This window comes from Acanthopagrus latus, chromosome 13, assembly GCF_904848185.1.
Source record: "Acanthopagrus latus isolate v.2019 chromosome 13, fAcaLat1.1, whole genome shotgun sequence".
NCBI classification, from domain to species: Eukaryota; Metazoa; Chordata; class Actinopteri; order Spariformes; family Sparidae; genus Acanthopagrus; species Acanthopagrus latus.
The window spans coordinates 20,686,378-20,702,466 of record NC_051051.1 but is presented as its reverse complement, the minus strand read 5'-3'; the positions used below and the strand labels follow the sequence as shown (position 1 = coordinate 20,702,466).

General features: G+C 43.9%; 1 protein-coding gene across 1 annotated transcript in view; it reads left to right on the top strand.

The window, feature by feature from the left end:
* capn5b (calpain 5b) overlaps positions 1–13,262 on the top strand; it is a 66,376-nt gene extending 53,114 nt beyond the window's left edge. The window contains exons 7-15 of the mRNA XM_037119168.1: positions 2,017–2,210; positions 4,726–4,803; positions 5,331–5,526; positions 5,614–5,736; positions 5,823–6,019; positions 6,279–6,400; positions 6,507–6,557; positions 8,148–8,284; positions 10,960–13,262. Coding sequence (XP_036975063.1) covers positions 2,017–2,210; positions 4,726–4,803; positions 5,331–5,526; positions 5,614–5,736; positions 5,823–6,019; positions 6,279–6,400; positions 6,507–6,557; positions 8,148–8,284; positions 10,960–11,142 — 1,281 coding nt within the window. The 3' untranslated portion in view covers positions 11,143–13,262. The remainder of the gene's footprint in view (positions 1–2,016; positions 2,211–4,725; positions 4,804–5,330; positions 5,527–5,613; positions 5,737–5,822; positions 6,020–6,278; positions 6,401–6,506; positions 6,558–8,147; positions 8,285–10,959) is intronic.
* The last annotated feature ends 2,827 nt before the right edge of the window (positions 13,263–16,089 follow it).

Sequence of the window (16,089 nt, the reverse complement as noted above, 5' to 3'; positions counted from 1 at the left end):
AGTTCAATTTTTAAATGACATGGCTCTTTTATATGCATGAGTTTTTACACGGAAGGGTCTATTATTCAACCGCGAGAGTAATGAGAGCTCAGCGAACATTACCAGCACCATACAAAAATGAATTTTCCACTTTTATCCATTGTTCTTATTACTTTGCCTTGTACTTCTCAATCTTGAATTGTTATTGTGGGATGTGTGAATTCAACACCAACCCTCTGGGAGACCCGGGGCTGGTCTGCCGTTTCTCTCATTTCATTTTCATCTCTTGTGGAAAGACTAAGGGGGAAAAAGGTGGGAATTAACGTGAGACAAATGCATGAAAATGAAGTCCAAAAATATGGACCTGACCTGAAAACAACTCTTGGGAAACCTACCTCTAATATGCATGCATACATCAGACCAAATGGCGTTAGATTATGATCGTGACGAGTCATTTCGCAAGGGTTGCGTGAAGCTAAAAAAAAAAAAAAAAATCACAATTTTACAGCAACGTTCTTTCACATTGTAAACTTATGGTAAAAAGTCTTTGCCTCCCAGTGCAACACATGACCGAATCTTATGAAACTTGGCTTCAAAGCCTGCCGTTCTTCCTGGGCCTTACTTTAGGGTCACCATCTTGGTTTTCTGGAGTCAGAATTAACCATTTTTGGATGAGAGTGAAAGTTAGGAGAAGACATATTGCTATGCCTTTAACCTGACTGAAGGCAGTGGTGGTGACTTGCCAATCACAAGATAGCCCTAAAGCATACCCTGCCTTATCTTCTATCTTACTCTCATTTGGATCAAATTGGGACCACATGGGGCCAATAAACTTCATGCTGTGTTGAAGAAGACTTGATTGAGACCATAAACTCATTAGAAAACTGCTCGCTGAGGTAATAAACCAAGTTGGAAGTAGGGTCGTTTTATCATAAACTTGCACACAAACAGCCTCCTGCTGGCCATCGGAGGTAATGCGGGTTTCAGACGCTTCTGCATTGGCTTCACTGTTCAGATGAATCTCAGAGATGCAAGCGACTGTGGACATAAAGTCCCGATCTAGAAATTTAAGAGACTCCAGAGACACATTTTGTAAAGAAACAGTCACAGAGCTTGAAATGGTGTCATGTAGCTGATAACGGGGGGGGGGGGGGTGAAAGGTAAAGAGTACAGTGTTTAAATCAATGTACTTTTGGATTCTGGATCAATTTTAGACTGAGCACTCTGTTTATTTTCCCCAAACCTCTAACAAAAGGGAAGACACCTGACACACACCGTTACCACTCCCATGCAAGGTATCTTGGGGTGAGAAATAACGTTGATTGTGTGATAGAATCAGAGTGTAATCCCAGCCAGGGCCACACTACACCACCGTGACTCCCCGTCTGCAGGTCTTTCATGGGCAGAAGGATCAGTATTCCTTCCAACAGCTTCTGGTTGAACGAACCAGTGTTTTATAACTCCCATTTCGTACAGCTGTTGTCCTGTCCCTGCGTTTGGCTGCCTGTCTACCATGTTATTCAGGCTCTCAGCTGTTGTGAGGATAATTGTGTCTGGAATTTGCAGTGTAATGTGTCACAAGAAAATCCTAGTGCACCGAACACATAATTATTAGATCGAAGAACCAATTTTCCGACCACGCCGCCTAATGACTCTCTCCTCTCCACAAATGGTGCCTCGGTCAAATTTAAAGTGGCACATCACATTTGCTCGGTACTCCAAATGTGCTCCCAGTAGCTACGTTTCTGGTCCTGCCGGCGACTTTTTGTCGCATCTCCCTGTCCTTGGTTTTCCCATCATCTCTCTGTTCTCTGTTATAAAGGCACAGTTATCTCTGTTCTGTTTTCATTTCCCTCAGAAGCAGAGCGTTTTTTTGTGTTTCTACTGCAAACCGCAACGGTGTCCCTGTTTGCCTTTTACTAAACACCTACCTGTTTGTAATTTCCCAGGGAGCTGTGCCAGCCTCCCTCTTTTACATATTTCAAGAGATCCACAAAAGCATCTGTTTTCAAGCGGCCCGTTTTTGCTGTTTTGCAGGCGACCACGATCGAGGACATGGAGGCACGGCTGGACTGTGGCCTGGTCAAAGGTCATGCCTACGCTGTGACAGACGTACGGAAAGTGCGGCTAGGTCACGGACTGCTGGCCTTCTTCAAGTCGGAGAAGCTGCATATGATCCGTATGAGGAACCCCTGGGGAGAGAAGGAGTGGAGCGGCCCCTGGAGCGACAGGTAACTACAGTACTGCCACCCACGGGCGTGGCTGGACCACTGCAGCTCATCTTCTCTCACTGAGCCTCATTTAAGGCCTGTTATTACCATTCGTCTTGAGTGATCCGATTACAAGGGGACAGCTCTCGGCCATTAGGCTACATCTGGCTTTTACATGTATCTTGAGTGAACACTTACACATACACCAATGTGACAAACAGCCGTGATGGTTTTAAACATGCACGACATTTGCCGAATTTACAAGAAGGCCCAAATGATTTATCATCTACAGTTTTTTACAGAGTTTATAAAGTGTCTCCTAACGCAACAACCATCAAAATTGCAGTGTTTTTTTAAGGGAGTCTGGGGACTTTATCCAAATGCAACAAAGTAGTAGCCTGTCTTGGTTACTGTTTACTGTATTTGTCAAATTTGACTTGTTAGCAGTCAGTCAAATGTTGTTTTCTTTCATAAATGATAAATGATGATGTAATAATGTTTGGATCAAAATTATCTGGAAATGTGCAGGCTTTACAGATCCATATTTAACAAACTGCTCATAGACGTACTTGGTTGCCCTGAACATGTTTGATATTTAGTATTTCAAATCTCGACGACCACAGTTGTCATTACAACAGTACTTTCACGAAAGATAATGCGAAAGATATTCTGGAAGCATGCTAATGTTAAAACTGACAGTAGCAAAAGAAGAGACCACCCAGGCTGACCGGCTCTCCCCCAGTATTTTCGCATCCAGACTCAAATCTTCGGCTTTTGTTTTTCCCGCTACAAAGTATGAATGTTTCCCAATGAGATCATCTCCAACCCCAGCAGGTTGAGATCATAAGAAACAACTTAATGTATTGATTTAATGCTGAGTTTACAACGATTTAGAATTTGCCGCAGCAATTAGACAACATGTCTAAAGTTTCTCATCCTCAAAAACACATGATTTGAGGTATTCTGGGGACACTGTGGTTGCAATTTCAGTGTCTGGATCTCTGTTTTCACAAACTTGTGCCGCTAACATTGGCAGATTAGGAGAGCCCGAACAGCTAATCTGCAGTACAGTGAACCGCATGAAAATCAGATCTGCTGCTGTGGCGTCTTCTTGTTTGCAGCGGATTGTCAGTTGAGCAGGCGGCACCTCAACGTGGCCCAGGACACACGCTGCCAAAAAAAGGAAAAGAAAATTGGTCACATGCAGTCAAGCCACCTCGAAATGTGGTCAGTGTCATTGGCTCTGAGATGCTTCCTCATAGCATCTTGGGGGCATTTTCACCTGTACTTACAGCTGTCCATTTGTGATCGGATCACTCAGGACAGATGTTAATACCAGGTCTGAACAGGGCCACTGAGGCTCATGGAGCCGTCATCACCCATCTGTCCCAATTTCGCCCGGTGATCTAGATGAGTCAGACGTGGAACATTTCCAGCACAACACAAACGACGCATTTGTCCTTCCATACGTGACCTTGCAGCGACCGGGACCAATTTAACCGGTTCCACTGATTTAATTTTTAAAATGTGCACTTCCTCTCTTAAAATTTCTGAGTGCCTGTGTGTGATAAATGAGTAAACAACAAACAACTGAGCAGAGACCGGCCCATATTTAATGCTCACAACCTAGACAAGAAAGTGGCACAATGAGAATGTAGACACGCAGACAATGAAAAATGGATATGCAATCAAGCTAATGGGCCACAGAGCAAAGACGAATGACTGCATTCAGCCCTGTTGGAGCTTGTTTTCAGAGGGCAGCATCAACGGGGGGGTGCGGCTAAGATATCATCACAGACGGGCCAAAATTGAGCTGAGTAACCCTTCAATTCAAATGTCGAGGTGAATCAGAATGACCGGTTTGCACAAGTAGCCTTTCAATCAGGAAGACAAAGCTGTTATTTCTCCCCTGACAAGAGCGTTTCATCCCATTCCTGCAACCTGACACAAGGGAATAGGTAAAGGCTGAGATAAAGTCGCCCCCCCCTCGACATTTCTATCTTTAAATTGTTAGCCACCAGACTCTGTGAAACAAACAGGGAGGTGGTAAAGCTGGATCGTAATGGAGTCTGAATTATTGATCAGGCCAGAATGAGAGAAAGATGTTATTAAAGAGATGTGAGTCATCTCTCCTCTCCCTCAATCACTCGCTGAATAATTTATTCATATGTTTGTTAAAACCCGTTACTGTAAAGGGAGCCTGACAGACTGTTGAGATGTGGACGCTGTCAGTGAATCATAAATAGTAAGACATAAACACAGAGCTAATAGATCCAGTAAATGTGCTTGTTTCCCCTGAGCAGTGAATACAAATCGGACCTTGATGTTTAGCGATGATTCACACCGACAAATACACGCGCGGAGTTTTTAATACGATGGTGCCCACGAGGGGCAGACACATTCATCATTTATTCATCAGAGCTCAACACAGGGAATTTAAATTCACAATTACTTTGATTATTGAAAGACTCACAGCTTAATATCTCACCATTAACTCGTATGTGTTTATTCTGATTTCTTTGCTTCTTTTCTGCAGTTCGGAGGAGTGGAACAAGGTGAGCAAGAGCGAGCGAGAAAAGCTTGGAGTCACCGTGCAGGACGACGGCGAGTTCTGGTGAGAACCATTGAAGTGCAAGCAATTTTGTTTCTTTCTCCTCATCTTAGACCTATTTGTTCATGTGGTGCTGGCCTGGTAGAAACAGAAGTTACATTTGAATGAGTACAGGTTATTCATTAATTAATACTGTTATGTATGGGAACCCTTTCACCTGAACTGACATTTTGGGCTGATTGTGCTATTTAAGAACAGTTTTGACTAACTCAAGTCAGGCATTCTCACATCGACATCAAGTCCTGGGAAACACTGACGCTCTGTAGATTTGGGGCATTTCTTGGCATTAAAATGGCCAAATGAAAGTTAAGCTACCATTTTTTTAAAGACCCTTAACTGTCAACATTTAATCTCATTCCATGTCAGCACCAGAAATCCTCGCCTCCCTTTAACATGTGACCCTTTTCTTTGTTCCTGGTCTCATTTCCTCTATTTTTGAACCTGTCAAAGGTTTTCTTCTTTCAAGCCTCTCCCTCTCGTTGGTATCCACTCTCTCTGCTCTCTTCTCTCCTGTTCCTGCCCTCCTGCAGGATGACGTTCGACGACTTCTGCCAGTACTTCACAGACCTGATCCTGTGCCGCCTCATCAACACCTCCTACCTGAGCATCCACAAAACCTGGGAGGAGGAGGTGATGAGGGGCTCCTGGGTCCACCGCCAGGACCCCCTTCGCAACCGGTCTGGAGGCTGCATCAATCACAAGGCCACCTTCCTGCAGAACCCCCAAGTTAGTGCTGGCGCTCATGTGTGTTTACAGAGAGATGTGTGTCCAGCGCTGGCATGTGACGTGGGGTCTCTCTCTTCCTCTTCACAGTACGTGTTTGATGTGAAGAAGGTGGAAGACGAAGTGCTGATCTGCTTACAGCAAAAAGAAAAGAGAGCCACACCCAAAGAGGGCAAAGGGGAAAACCTCGCCATAGGCTTTGATATTCACCGGGTAGGAACACACACAAAATTCACGCGCACGGGGCATAAATACCTCAGATGGACAGATTCCTGTCATAACGCCTTCTCATGCCGCAGGTGGAGCTTAATCGAAAGTACCGTATGCACTCAGCCCAGCAGAAAGTAGCGGGCTCCATCTACATCAACTCCCGCTGCGTCTTCCTCAGGAAGGAGCTGAAGGAGGGCCGTTACGTCATCATTCCCACGACCTTTGACCCCGGGCAGCAGGGCGACTTCCTGCTCCGTGTCTTCACTGATGTGCCTTCAGACTGCAAGTAAATCTGATTTCTCACCACTAAACACAAGAAGTAGCAGCCGACCAACTCCCAGCTAGCTGCTCTTTTGACTTCATTTCCCAGAAGACCATAGTGCACACTTTAAAGTTTTTAGTTCCCAGGAAAAGGAATTAATTTGGCTCTCTTATATGCTGTTTAGAATCACTGGCTGGAATGCAAGGATAGAGTAAAGTAAAGCACTTCACTCCAGTTGGCTTCATCAGTTCTCTAACAGTCACGTCCACTCTTTGTCTCCCAGAGAGCTGACTCTGGACGAGCCTCCTCAGACGTGTTGGACGGGGATGTGTGGCTACCCTCAGCTGGTCACTCAGGTCCATGTACTGAACGCTGAGGGTCTGCAGGGACAGGACTCCAATGGAGGTAGGGCCAGTGCACGCAGAGCTGTGTCCCGGCGCGATTCGGCGCGTTTGTTTTTGCATGCCGTTGTTGATGCTCATGTGTTGAAAACCCGTGTAAACACCCACAGAGCTCCACCGCCTCAATCCCAGTAAGGAAAGACTTCTGAGCAAGGCACGAGGTACCACAGCACCATCTGCTGAAACTGTAGTCACTTCTGTAGCTCTAGTCCGCAGTTGATGGTCTTTACCCCCTTATAGTCCCTGAGAGCCCAAACCTTTAACTTTTACCCTTTACCCAACTTTAAATCCACTATGTCCAGATTTATAATGTGAGTATAGCTCATAATTCTAATGTCATATTACTATAGAAATTAGAGAATCCAAATGATAACTGATGCAGTCCTTGCAGTGCTATCAGATTATTCAGTGTGTGTTACTGGGTCAGATCATCATGGTGAGTGCAACAGTGTCCACCGGGCAGTGCCAAGGTCCAAAATGTTGATATCCTGCACATAGTGGCTTTAAAGGGTAACTCCGCTAGTTTTAAACATTAAAATGTGTTTTACAGGTCTAGTGGAGTACTTCTGCATGTTAAAAATTGCCACCAATAATGGCTCTCAGTGCATTGAATTGTGGGTAATGTAGATGCTAGGTTTGGAGGAAAAAAAAGCAGCCCAGAACACCACTGGGTTCATTTCATACAGTTTAAAGGTCGATACAACAGAACCAGAGAATTTGCCTTTCTTCCCTACATATTCTTCTTCTTTTCCAAAAGCTGGCGCCTACGTTACCCACAATGCCTCACTGGACGCAGTTTATCAGACTACATTCAGCTTTCTCTGGAGCCACAGAAGGATTTATACTTCTAAATGCGTAGTCTTACTCCATTTGACCTGTAAGAACTGTCATGTGTAAAATTGGTGGTGTTCCCTTTCAAGCAAAGCACAAGTATTTGAGTTTAGTACTTCAGTAAAAGTAGTTAATTTCCAGCAGAATTTGACTATGACATTGTAGTTCAGGTGTAGCTGAAGAGATTGGTCTGCACTCTGTCACTCACTTAACTCACTTATTAACATGTCAGTCATCCGACTTCCCTCAGGTGAAATGAATACAGACAATCCATATAGTTTGCATGTAAACAAAGCACCGATCGGGGGGTGCCAGCAGCCCCTCCCTGACAGCTGTAAAAATTAAGGCCAATGAGTTCTTCTTGTAATTAACAAAACTCTGTACTGAGTACCTGCAATTAAAGTAAACAGGGAACCTTTAACTGGAACACTGTTAATAAAGTGGTGGACAGTTTGCAGTGTTTGATCAGACACACTGGTTGGTAAGACAAATTATTATTTTTGAATTATGACTCATTCATATTTGACGTCATTAGAAGAATAGAGCTTCTAAATCTTTTTAGACAGTTTATGATGGACGTCGATCAACTAATTTTTCTGTATATACTGCCAGATATGACTTCTTTCTTGCCTCTCAAGTGTGAGAATTTCTTCAATCGATTCTCATCAAGTTTTCGACAGTTGGCTGCACGAGCCAGTTAACTTGTAGGTGTCAATCTGACCTGCAGGACGGGAACTATATACATCTTTAACAACAAACCAAATGGTTTACAAGAACTTTATTGATATTACCACCGGATGATTAATTGAAAATTTAATTAAACACGTAGTGAAATATATATCACCTGAGGTAGCTGTACATGAACAAACCCATCACAGTGTGGTATCAGCTCCTGATCTGAAAACGCTCTCGTTCCTCAGCTGTAGATCCCTACGTGATCATCAACTGTGAAGGAGAGAGGGTTCGTTCACCAGTTCATAAGGACACACGGTGCCCGAGCTTCGACATCAAAGGCCTGTTTTACCGCAAGAAACCCAAGGAGGGCATCCACATCGAGGTGAGCTGTCACTCTGCCGCCTGAACACTGACAACTACAACCAGAGCGTGAGTGGTGGCTGTCAGCCATCAAAGGGACCAGACAGTCATCTGAGGTGCCTGCACTTTACAGAATCAGAATCAGATTATTTTTTTTTTTAAACATTAGTTTAGTTTATTTATTTACTAAAACAGGGCGCGTTTAATAAATCATTTTGTCAGCAACCTCCTGTGTGGTCGGGCTAGGCAGATAGTTTTGTTCAATACTAGCCTCAGAGAGCCACAGAGAACCGTCTCTTCAACCCTCCATCTCCTCGAAAAATGAAATCGATGACCAGAATTGTGTCTTAAAATGGCAGCAGTTAACAGGACAGGGTTTGAAAAAAAACACATTGATTATCTGTGTAAAAGGCACACATTTCTGAGCTACGGTTTAGTTCCTGATGCAGGACACAATCAGAGCTTTCCTTCTTCATTCTCATGGTCGTGTCCTGCTCTCCGATGGCTGTGTGGTGTCCAGATCATTGGGTTGTTGCTGCTCCATGTTTTCTTTCATGTTTGTTGTGTTTGAGTGAGGCTGCAGAGGTTGCGGTCAGAGAGGAATTCGAGGGAGAGTGTCTGATAGCCCCAAAAGTTCCCTGAACTGTGCAACTAAACTACACATATTAAGCTAGAAAGTCTTATTTTTGCACCTTCCTGTTTGAGTTTCCACCCTATTTGAAAAACTGTGAAGACCAATACGTTGTTTGCAGTCACATGATTATGATGACAAGTGACATCCAGATGCAGAAATGAAGAGCAGAATTGAAAAGATTTAGGAGAGTTAGTCATTTGTCATTGTGTTGCACAGTATCGTTCAGTCACAGGTTAAGTTAAAATCCAGCAAGGACAAAAACACTAACTTTTAGCTCTGTGTTTGATCAGTCATAGATGTTCAGACACCCCAAACTTCACCCTTAAAGAAGCTGAACCTTTCAAAAGCAAGTTTTTCTGGAACTAAATGTAATCATCAGTTAATCAGTGCAGGTTACGCCTTTGCGTTCCCCTCGGGGGAAGCTTTGACTACAGGCTGTCTTTGTCTCAGCATGATGCAAAACTCCTTATCACACACAGCTGTACACTTTTGAAGCTCTCTTTTTTATTCAGTTTTTTTTTTTTTTCTCAGCTCCTGAACCCTTTCACCACATTTCTCCCCTGCCTTTTCTGTCCAGTTCCCCTTCGTCACCATCCCTGAGTGTGTGAGTGTATCACATGAGAGCGGGGCCGCTGAGGGAAGTCTGCTGAACATCCATAACCAATCGCTTACAGGCTCAATATCAGGCAATATGTGCGGGCCGGTGTACTTGTTAGGGAATTATTGTCGGTAATGTGATGTTGAATTTACTCAATCAGACCTGTGAAATTGCATCATCTCTGTGTCTGGGTGGAAGGAGGCAGAAGTGTGCTGCTCTGTTGAAGTCGTGCACCAAATGTAATTTTTTTTTTCTACCTGCACACTGACGCTTCTTCACCAGAGGGTAAAATGTTTTAAGCCCCCTGTGTGGAACAGATTCAAATATGTGTAGAACAAGAGGCAGATCACGTCTTTAACACAGCGTTTCTACACCCACGTGCCTCTTTTGGTTGTTCCATCCGTCCAGTGCATCAACCTCACAGCAACACATTCAGTGTCATGTTGTGTGTTGTATGTGTGACGCACAGTTCTCTGTTTCCAGTGAAAATACTTCCCTATGTGGCCATCAGTGTTTTTTCTAGCAAACCAGAACTCACCAGCTAATCTAGTTTCCTGAGCCCTTCTCCTCTATCAAGAGTTTCACCCCACAAATTAAAATGTATTCCGTCTAGCGCTGCTTCTACCATTGCCATTGCTCGAATGCTGCATTTTGGGTTTTTTTTTGTTTGTTGAAGAGGGAGGGGACTTTGTGTCGGCCACACCGAAAAAGATTGATGCAAAGCGAGAAACGAATCCCCCCCCATGACATTTAATTGTGTTAATAGTGTTTGCCGGCATAAAAACATCCTTTCCAGAGGGCACTTTTGCTCCGTATGCAATAAATTGCTTTGATATGCGTAATCTCAACCCTCTATACTTGCACAACAGCTCAACACTCACTCAGTCATTTGAGATGCGTTTTTGAAACTTTGGAGGCGAGAATGGAACAGACAGTGGCTTCAGAAACACTGGATTTAAAGTGGAGGTGGGCGTGTTGATACCTGATGCAACCTGACCATGGAAAAGGATAAATCCTTTGGTGCAAATCTTATCCCTGTACATCCACTGTGGTAAAATGATCTCATAATCTCAAACACTGAAAGTCATGTTTTCAGAAAAGGTTTCGCACTTGTCTATTTTTAGATCCTCTCTCTTTTTTAAATCGAATATAAAGAGTTTTGTAAGTTAATTTATTGAGGAGTGCGGTGTAAGTAAGGATTATTGTTTTTCAGTTATTGTTTTAAACTTAAGTACATCAGCACTTTGTCTTCTTCTTCCTCTTCTTCTTCTTCCTCTCCTTCTTCCTCCTCTTCTTCTTCATTCACCCTCGCTCTCTAACTTCTGTCCCTTGTGTATTTCACCCTGTGGTTTTCTCTTTTGTGACTGCTTATTGCCTTTCCTCTTTTCTCTCCTCTCCTTTCCTGCCGCCCCCCCCCCCATTTCAATGTTCGGATGTCTGCCTTCCTCCCACGAGCGGCGAACAGATCTACAACAAGAACATGATCGTGGACACCTTCCTGGGTCAGGTGATCCTGTTCAGCGACCCCAACGAGCGGCAGGAGCAGCACACGCTTCACCTCCGCGACAAGGGCAGCCGCCAGGACAACGACCTCCCGGGCACGCTCACTGTGCGCCTCATCACCTCGACCATGCTCAACAACATCTGAGGCGATCGTTTGTACACTTATAACGATCAACTCTCAAGGTGGCGTTCCACCGCGCCCGCCGTTCACGTTCACCGTTCAGACCATCACAGGAGCTCACTGTGTCTTCAGCCGCTTTCGCTCCCATCTGTTATCATTTCCCTTTTTGCTTCAGCGTTTAAATTCTGCTTTCTCACATGTTTTTTTTTTTTTTTTTAAAGGCCTTTACCTACATGTCTGGATGGAAGGTGTCCACAGACAATATACGGGGTCCGCATTTGAACACATTCCTGCCAAATTAGACCATTGTTTGCAATTTGGATCAGAAATGTGTTCTTGAAGGGACAGTTCAACCCCAATTCAAAAACCTACTTATTTATCCATCTGGATTTATTTGGTGTAAGATGCAGAGTTTGGGAGACTGTCTTCTCTTCAATATAATGGAAAAAGACTACACTCGGCTTGGAGTGCTCAAAACGCCCAAACTCAACAACGTTGATGACATGACTTGATTACTTTAGGACACCCATGAGCACTTCTTCAATCCAATTAATGAATTTTGGTTTAATGGTCTTACTGCATGTGAGTGAGAAAACCCTTTTTGCAAGCCTCAGCTTTACACTTGGTGTCTTAATTGAAGATTGGGATGTTTCACCAATATCCAATCAGCTGAAAAAAAGGTGAGTTTCGACACCAAGGCACCCAAAAAAAACCTCAACAGCAAAGAGTTTGAAAAACTCAACAGCAAAGACCGTTTCCCAAAATCATGAAAGGTTACCCGAGATAATCCACAGAGCTTTCTGTGAGCAGCTTGTCGTTGGAAATAGCTTCTTTCTGCCGTACTACAACTAACTACTCTATCACTGCGCAGGAAGAAGCGTGCGTCAACTCTCGGCTGAGTTCTATCATCAGTTAGCCTCATGTAGGATTTTTTTTTTCTTTCGACTCCAGTTGTATCACCAGGCAAAATGAATCGTACAAATTCCAAATTCCTTTCAGGAAACTTAACAGCAGCATCCTCAGGTAGTTAAATAAGAGCTAACAAGACCAGGTCTCTATCATAGTGAATTGGAATAGAGCCAAAACTCAATTTCAGTCATTCCCTGTGACATTAAATCTGCATTTATAGAATCACCAGTCAAATCTGACACAAAACTCCCCCAGCAAAACACATCATAATTTCACTGATTTTACCCCAAAATGAGGTATAAAACACAGTGTTTCCCACAGGTTTTACCTCTTCTTGCACAGTTTCACAACACTGACTTCCTTTACAGCTCAATCCAGAGTGATGTAGCTTGATCCCGGCACATCCCACCAGAGCACTTAGAGAAATGTGAGTTCAGTGTCTTAATCTTTGAATAACCTCACCTGTCTTTGTTATTCCGTGCATTAGTGTGATATCGTGCTCTTCCCTTCAGCTGCACTTAATGGGTTGAAACTTTCATGAGTCTCAACTCGATCGGCTGATGTCTTTATGTTATATCTGATATTTGTCATACAGCCACCATCTTCTGCGTTACAGACTTTTCTATTTAAAAACAATCTAAGTAGTTTGTTTCCTCTATAATGTCTCTGCAAAGACTCGTGGGCGAGAGGCTAGCTAACTAAACTAGCTAATGTTAGAGCTCAGCCATACTGTTGTCAGGTGTTGTCCAGCAGAAAGAAAAAAGTTCCGACACGAAACTGCTCACTACAATCAGTTGATTACCTTGAGTAACCAGTTACGGATTTCTGGAAGGAGACATTGCTGTTGAGCTTTTCAAATGTATTTTTTTTTTTGGCACAACAAGCTCAAGAGTGCCATCTAGTTCTGTTATGTTCAAGAGAAGGCAGACACCTCCAAAGCTCTGCAACTCACACTAAAACAATCTCAGTGGACAAATAGCACCACATGTAGTAGGATGAATATGTTTTTGATTTTGGGGTGAACTGTCCCTTTAAATTAGGTGTTGTAGCCAGAATCTGCATCAACAGCTGAGCAACAGTTTGGTCAAATGAATCTGTCTGATCCTGATCTTAGACCCGTCTTATTTTCATTCTGCACACACACTCACTCTCATACATATGCAGAACTCTCTGCACTCTCCATGCATGTGCCAATGTTTCCAAGGGCTATGCATTGCCTTAAGGTTGAGTCTGTATCTCCACCTTGAGGAGGTGGGTGGGTGGGGGGGGGGGGGTCATATTAAATACTCTTTCTCTTCCCTGTCCTCAGTGTTAGCACAGCCTCCATCCGTTAAAACCCTCCATCACACCCTGCTTTCTGTCATAGTTTCAGTTTCTCTCTCCTATATGTTGACATGATATATATATACTCTTTTATATGTGTGGATAACTCGTCCCGCCTGGTCGGCTCACCCAGACACCTCAAGTCTTCACCAGTTTGCTGGTGCTTTGGAGCGCATGCAGCACTGTCTGTCTCTTTTTACTGTGGACTTTACAAACGATAGCCAACAGCAGCTATTCTCTCCCTCGACTCAGAGCTTTTCTGTGTTGTTCTGTGAGCGCGCTCATGTGTGAAATCTTGCCTCCCGTCTTCCATCACTAGCACCATTTCAGACTCCCCGAGACGCTTTCTGCCGGTTGCTATGGACGATCTAAAAACTGCATGGCTAAAAAAATAAAATGAAAAAAAAAAAAAAAAAAAGACTAAACTGAACTCTTTGCCTGTGCCGCACGTTACCGGTCGTAGCTTAGCAGCCGGTGCTTTTGATAGAGCTACCCTCCCTCTCTGATCCCCCCCCGCCCTCCACCCATGTGTACACCTTCCCAGCCCAGCGGAGTGCAAAGATTCACCCTGACATAATCAAGTGCTTTATGGGACCAAAGATGAGCCAGACCCTCCGCTCTCTTAGTCCCTTTCGGACCGCCCTGGCCTGGCCTGGCCTGGCCTGGCCTGGCCCAAGCCTAGCTACAAACCACCACCCCCTGTGCCACATCATCTCTTAACGGCAACACCACTGCCTGACGCTTCCTCTGACTTGAGTCTGATGGCCCGGGCCAAAGACTCATGCCACGTGACCCTGAGAGACAGCAGCTGTGCTTCTGCTGATGGCACAGAACAGGTGTGTGTGTGTGTGTGTGTGTGTGTGTGTGTGTGTGTGTGTGTGTGTGTGTGTGTGAGAGAGAACGAGTGCGTGTGTGTGTGTGAGAGAGAGAGACTGTGTGTGTATGTGTGTGAGAGAGTCCCGCTAGTTCCAGCCTTGCTCTGAATGGGAGTGTTTGGGCGTGAATGTAAATCTGCTTATCAGCGTTGTACCTGGACGAAAACGATTTCTGAGGAAAGGTGTGAACCGACAGGAAAAAAGATCCCTTTAGGGGAATACACACCTTGCACTTTATTTCATTTCAAAGTGGGAAAAAGACCCTCAAGGATGAAGGAACGAGGAGGGAGCGCCGAGGAGACATCCTGCCAAACAACCTGTGCCATCGCCTTGGTCCTGGCTTTGCCTCCACAGCAGGAAAACAACGGGACATATGGGACATTGGATGAAGTAGTGATTTCAGATGGCTTTTGCATATTGAACCAACACTGGTACAATGTAATTTATCTCTGATGGCATTTCTTGCGTCGATCATGTGGCCATCCGGTTTGACCTTTTAGCGCCGAGGCTCCTTGTGACAGAAGCCCCGACAGAAAATCGCCACTTGTGTTTCGCTTTTTTCAAAAGTGCAATATCATTGCAGAGACTTTTCATTCCAGGTTTTACTGACTTTTGGTATGTCTTAGTCTTTTTTTTATTTATTTATTTTTTTTTATTTCTCCCCGTGTTTCATAAGAGGAATTTAAAAATGTAAGTTACAGTCATTATCAAGACATTTCCTTTGAATGTAAGACAGTTCTCTCAGTCAAACTCTCGAGTCCGTTTTCCTGATTTTTCAGCGCCTTTTTCCATTACTTGAACTGTCACACGCGGCATTCAATCGGTCACACACCTTTGTGTACAGCATCTTTATAAACGTGTCTTGCATGGGTTATTTTCCAATATGTTCATGGCCTTGTATTGTACTGTTCAATTGTTACTATATATATTTATTCTTTCTCTCTCAAAAGTCTTGGAAATGCTAGTTTTGAGCAGTCAGCATGTCTACACTAATGCACCTCATGTCAGTCTGATCATATCAACAGGTTTGAAACAGTTATGTCTTGTACTCCAGTGATGCATTCATAATGCCTCTAGCATCGGTGAACATTAGCAGCAGTTGTTGAACTATTTAGGTGCTATTTATCTTCTCTGTGCTCTTTTTATATAGTTTTCAGTCTGACAGAGGGACAGGACATGAGTATTGGGGAACATAACAATTTAGGAAACGTAAGACAGTGTAAAAAAAAAAAAACTGTAGTGCCAAGCAGTGACAGATGTGAGCATGTGCCTGGGTAGTTGCTGGTTTTTATCTACAGACCAGGTGGGAAAAGAAAGAAGCCGTCCTCCTCCCTCACTGAGAAACATTGAAGTGTCCTTGTGTAAGACACTAAGTCCTAGCCAGCCTCGCGATGGCCAGGTGTGGCTGCACATTACACAAGTATATGTTCAAAATCGGCATGTAATGGTTAACTGAGGGCGAAAGGAAGAGTTGAGGTGAGAGATTCGAGATTGGTGCCAAAGGCGTCGGTTGTGTCTCGGATTTCATGAAACTGACAGAACACAAAGGCGGAGGTGACACCAGCTCCAGTTTGTGTCATCTCGTGTTTTACTGTTTGAGTCACGGCGCTGCAATCAGCATTCAGTGTTGTGAAAAATAACCTTTATAACGAAGGTCAAGGAACAAAACGTTGTGTTGTTCTGAGGGAATAGCCAAAATCCTCAAAGACTCTTTAAGCATCTGTATAAAACATTGTCACTTGAAATATTTTTTATTTCAAGAAAATAGACCGTATTCAAATAGCAGCAGCTTCCCTCTGACGTCACGCTCACGGTGGGAAGCCCAAATATTGTACTTCTGAGTGATCTGCAACCAAAAAGACGA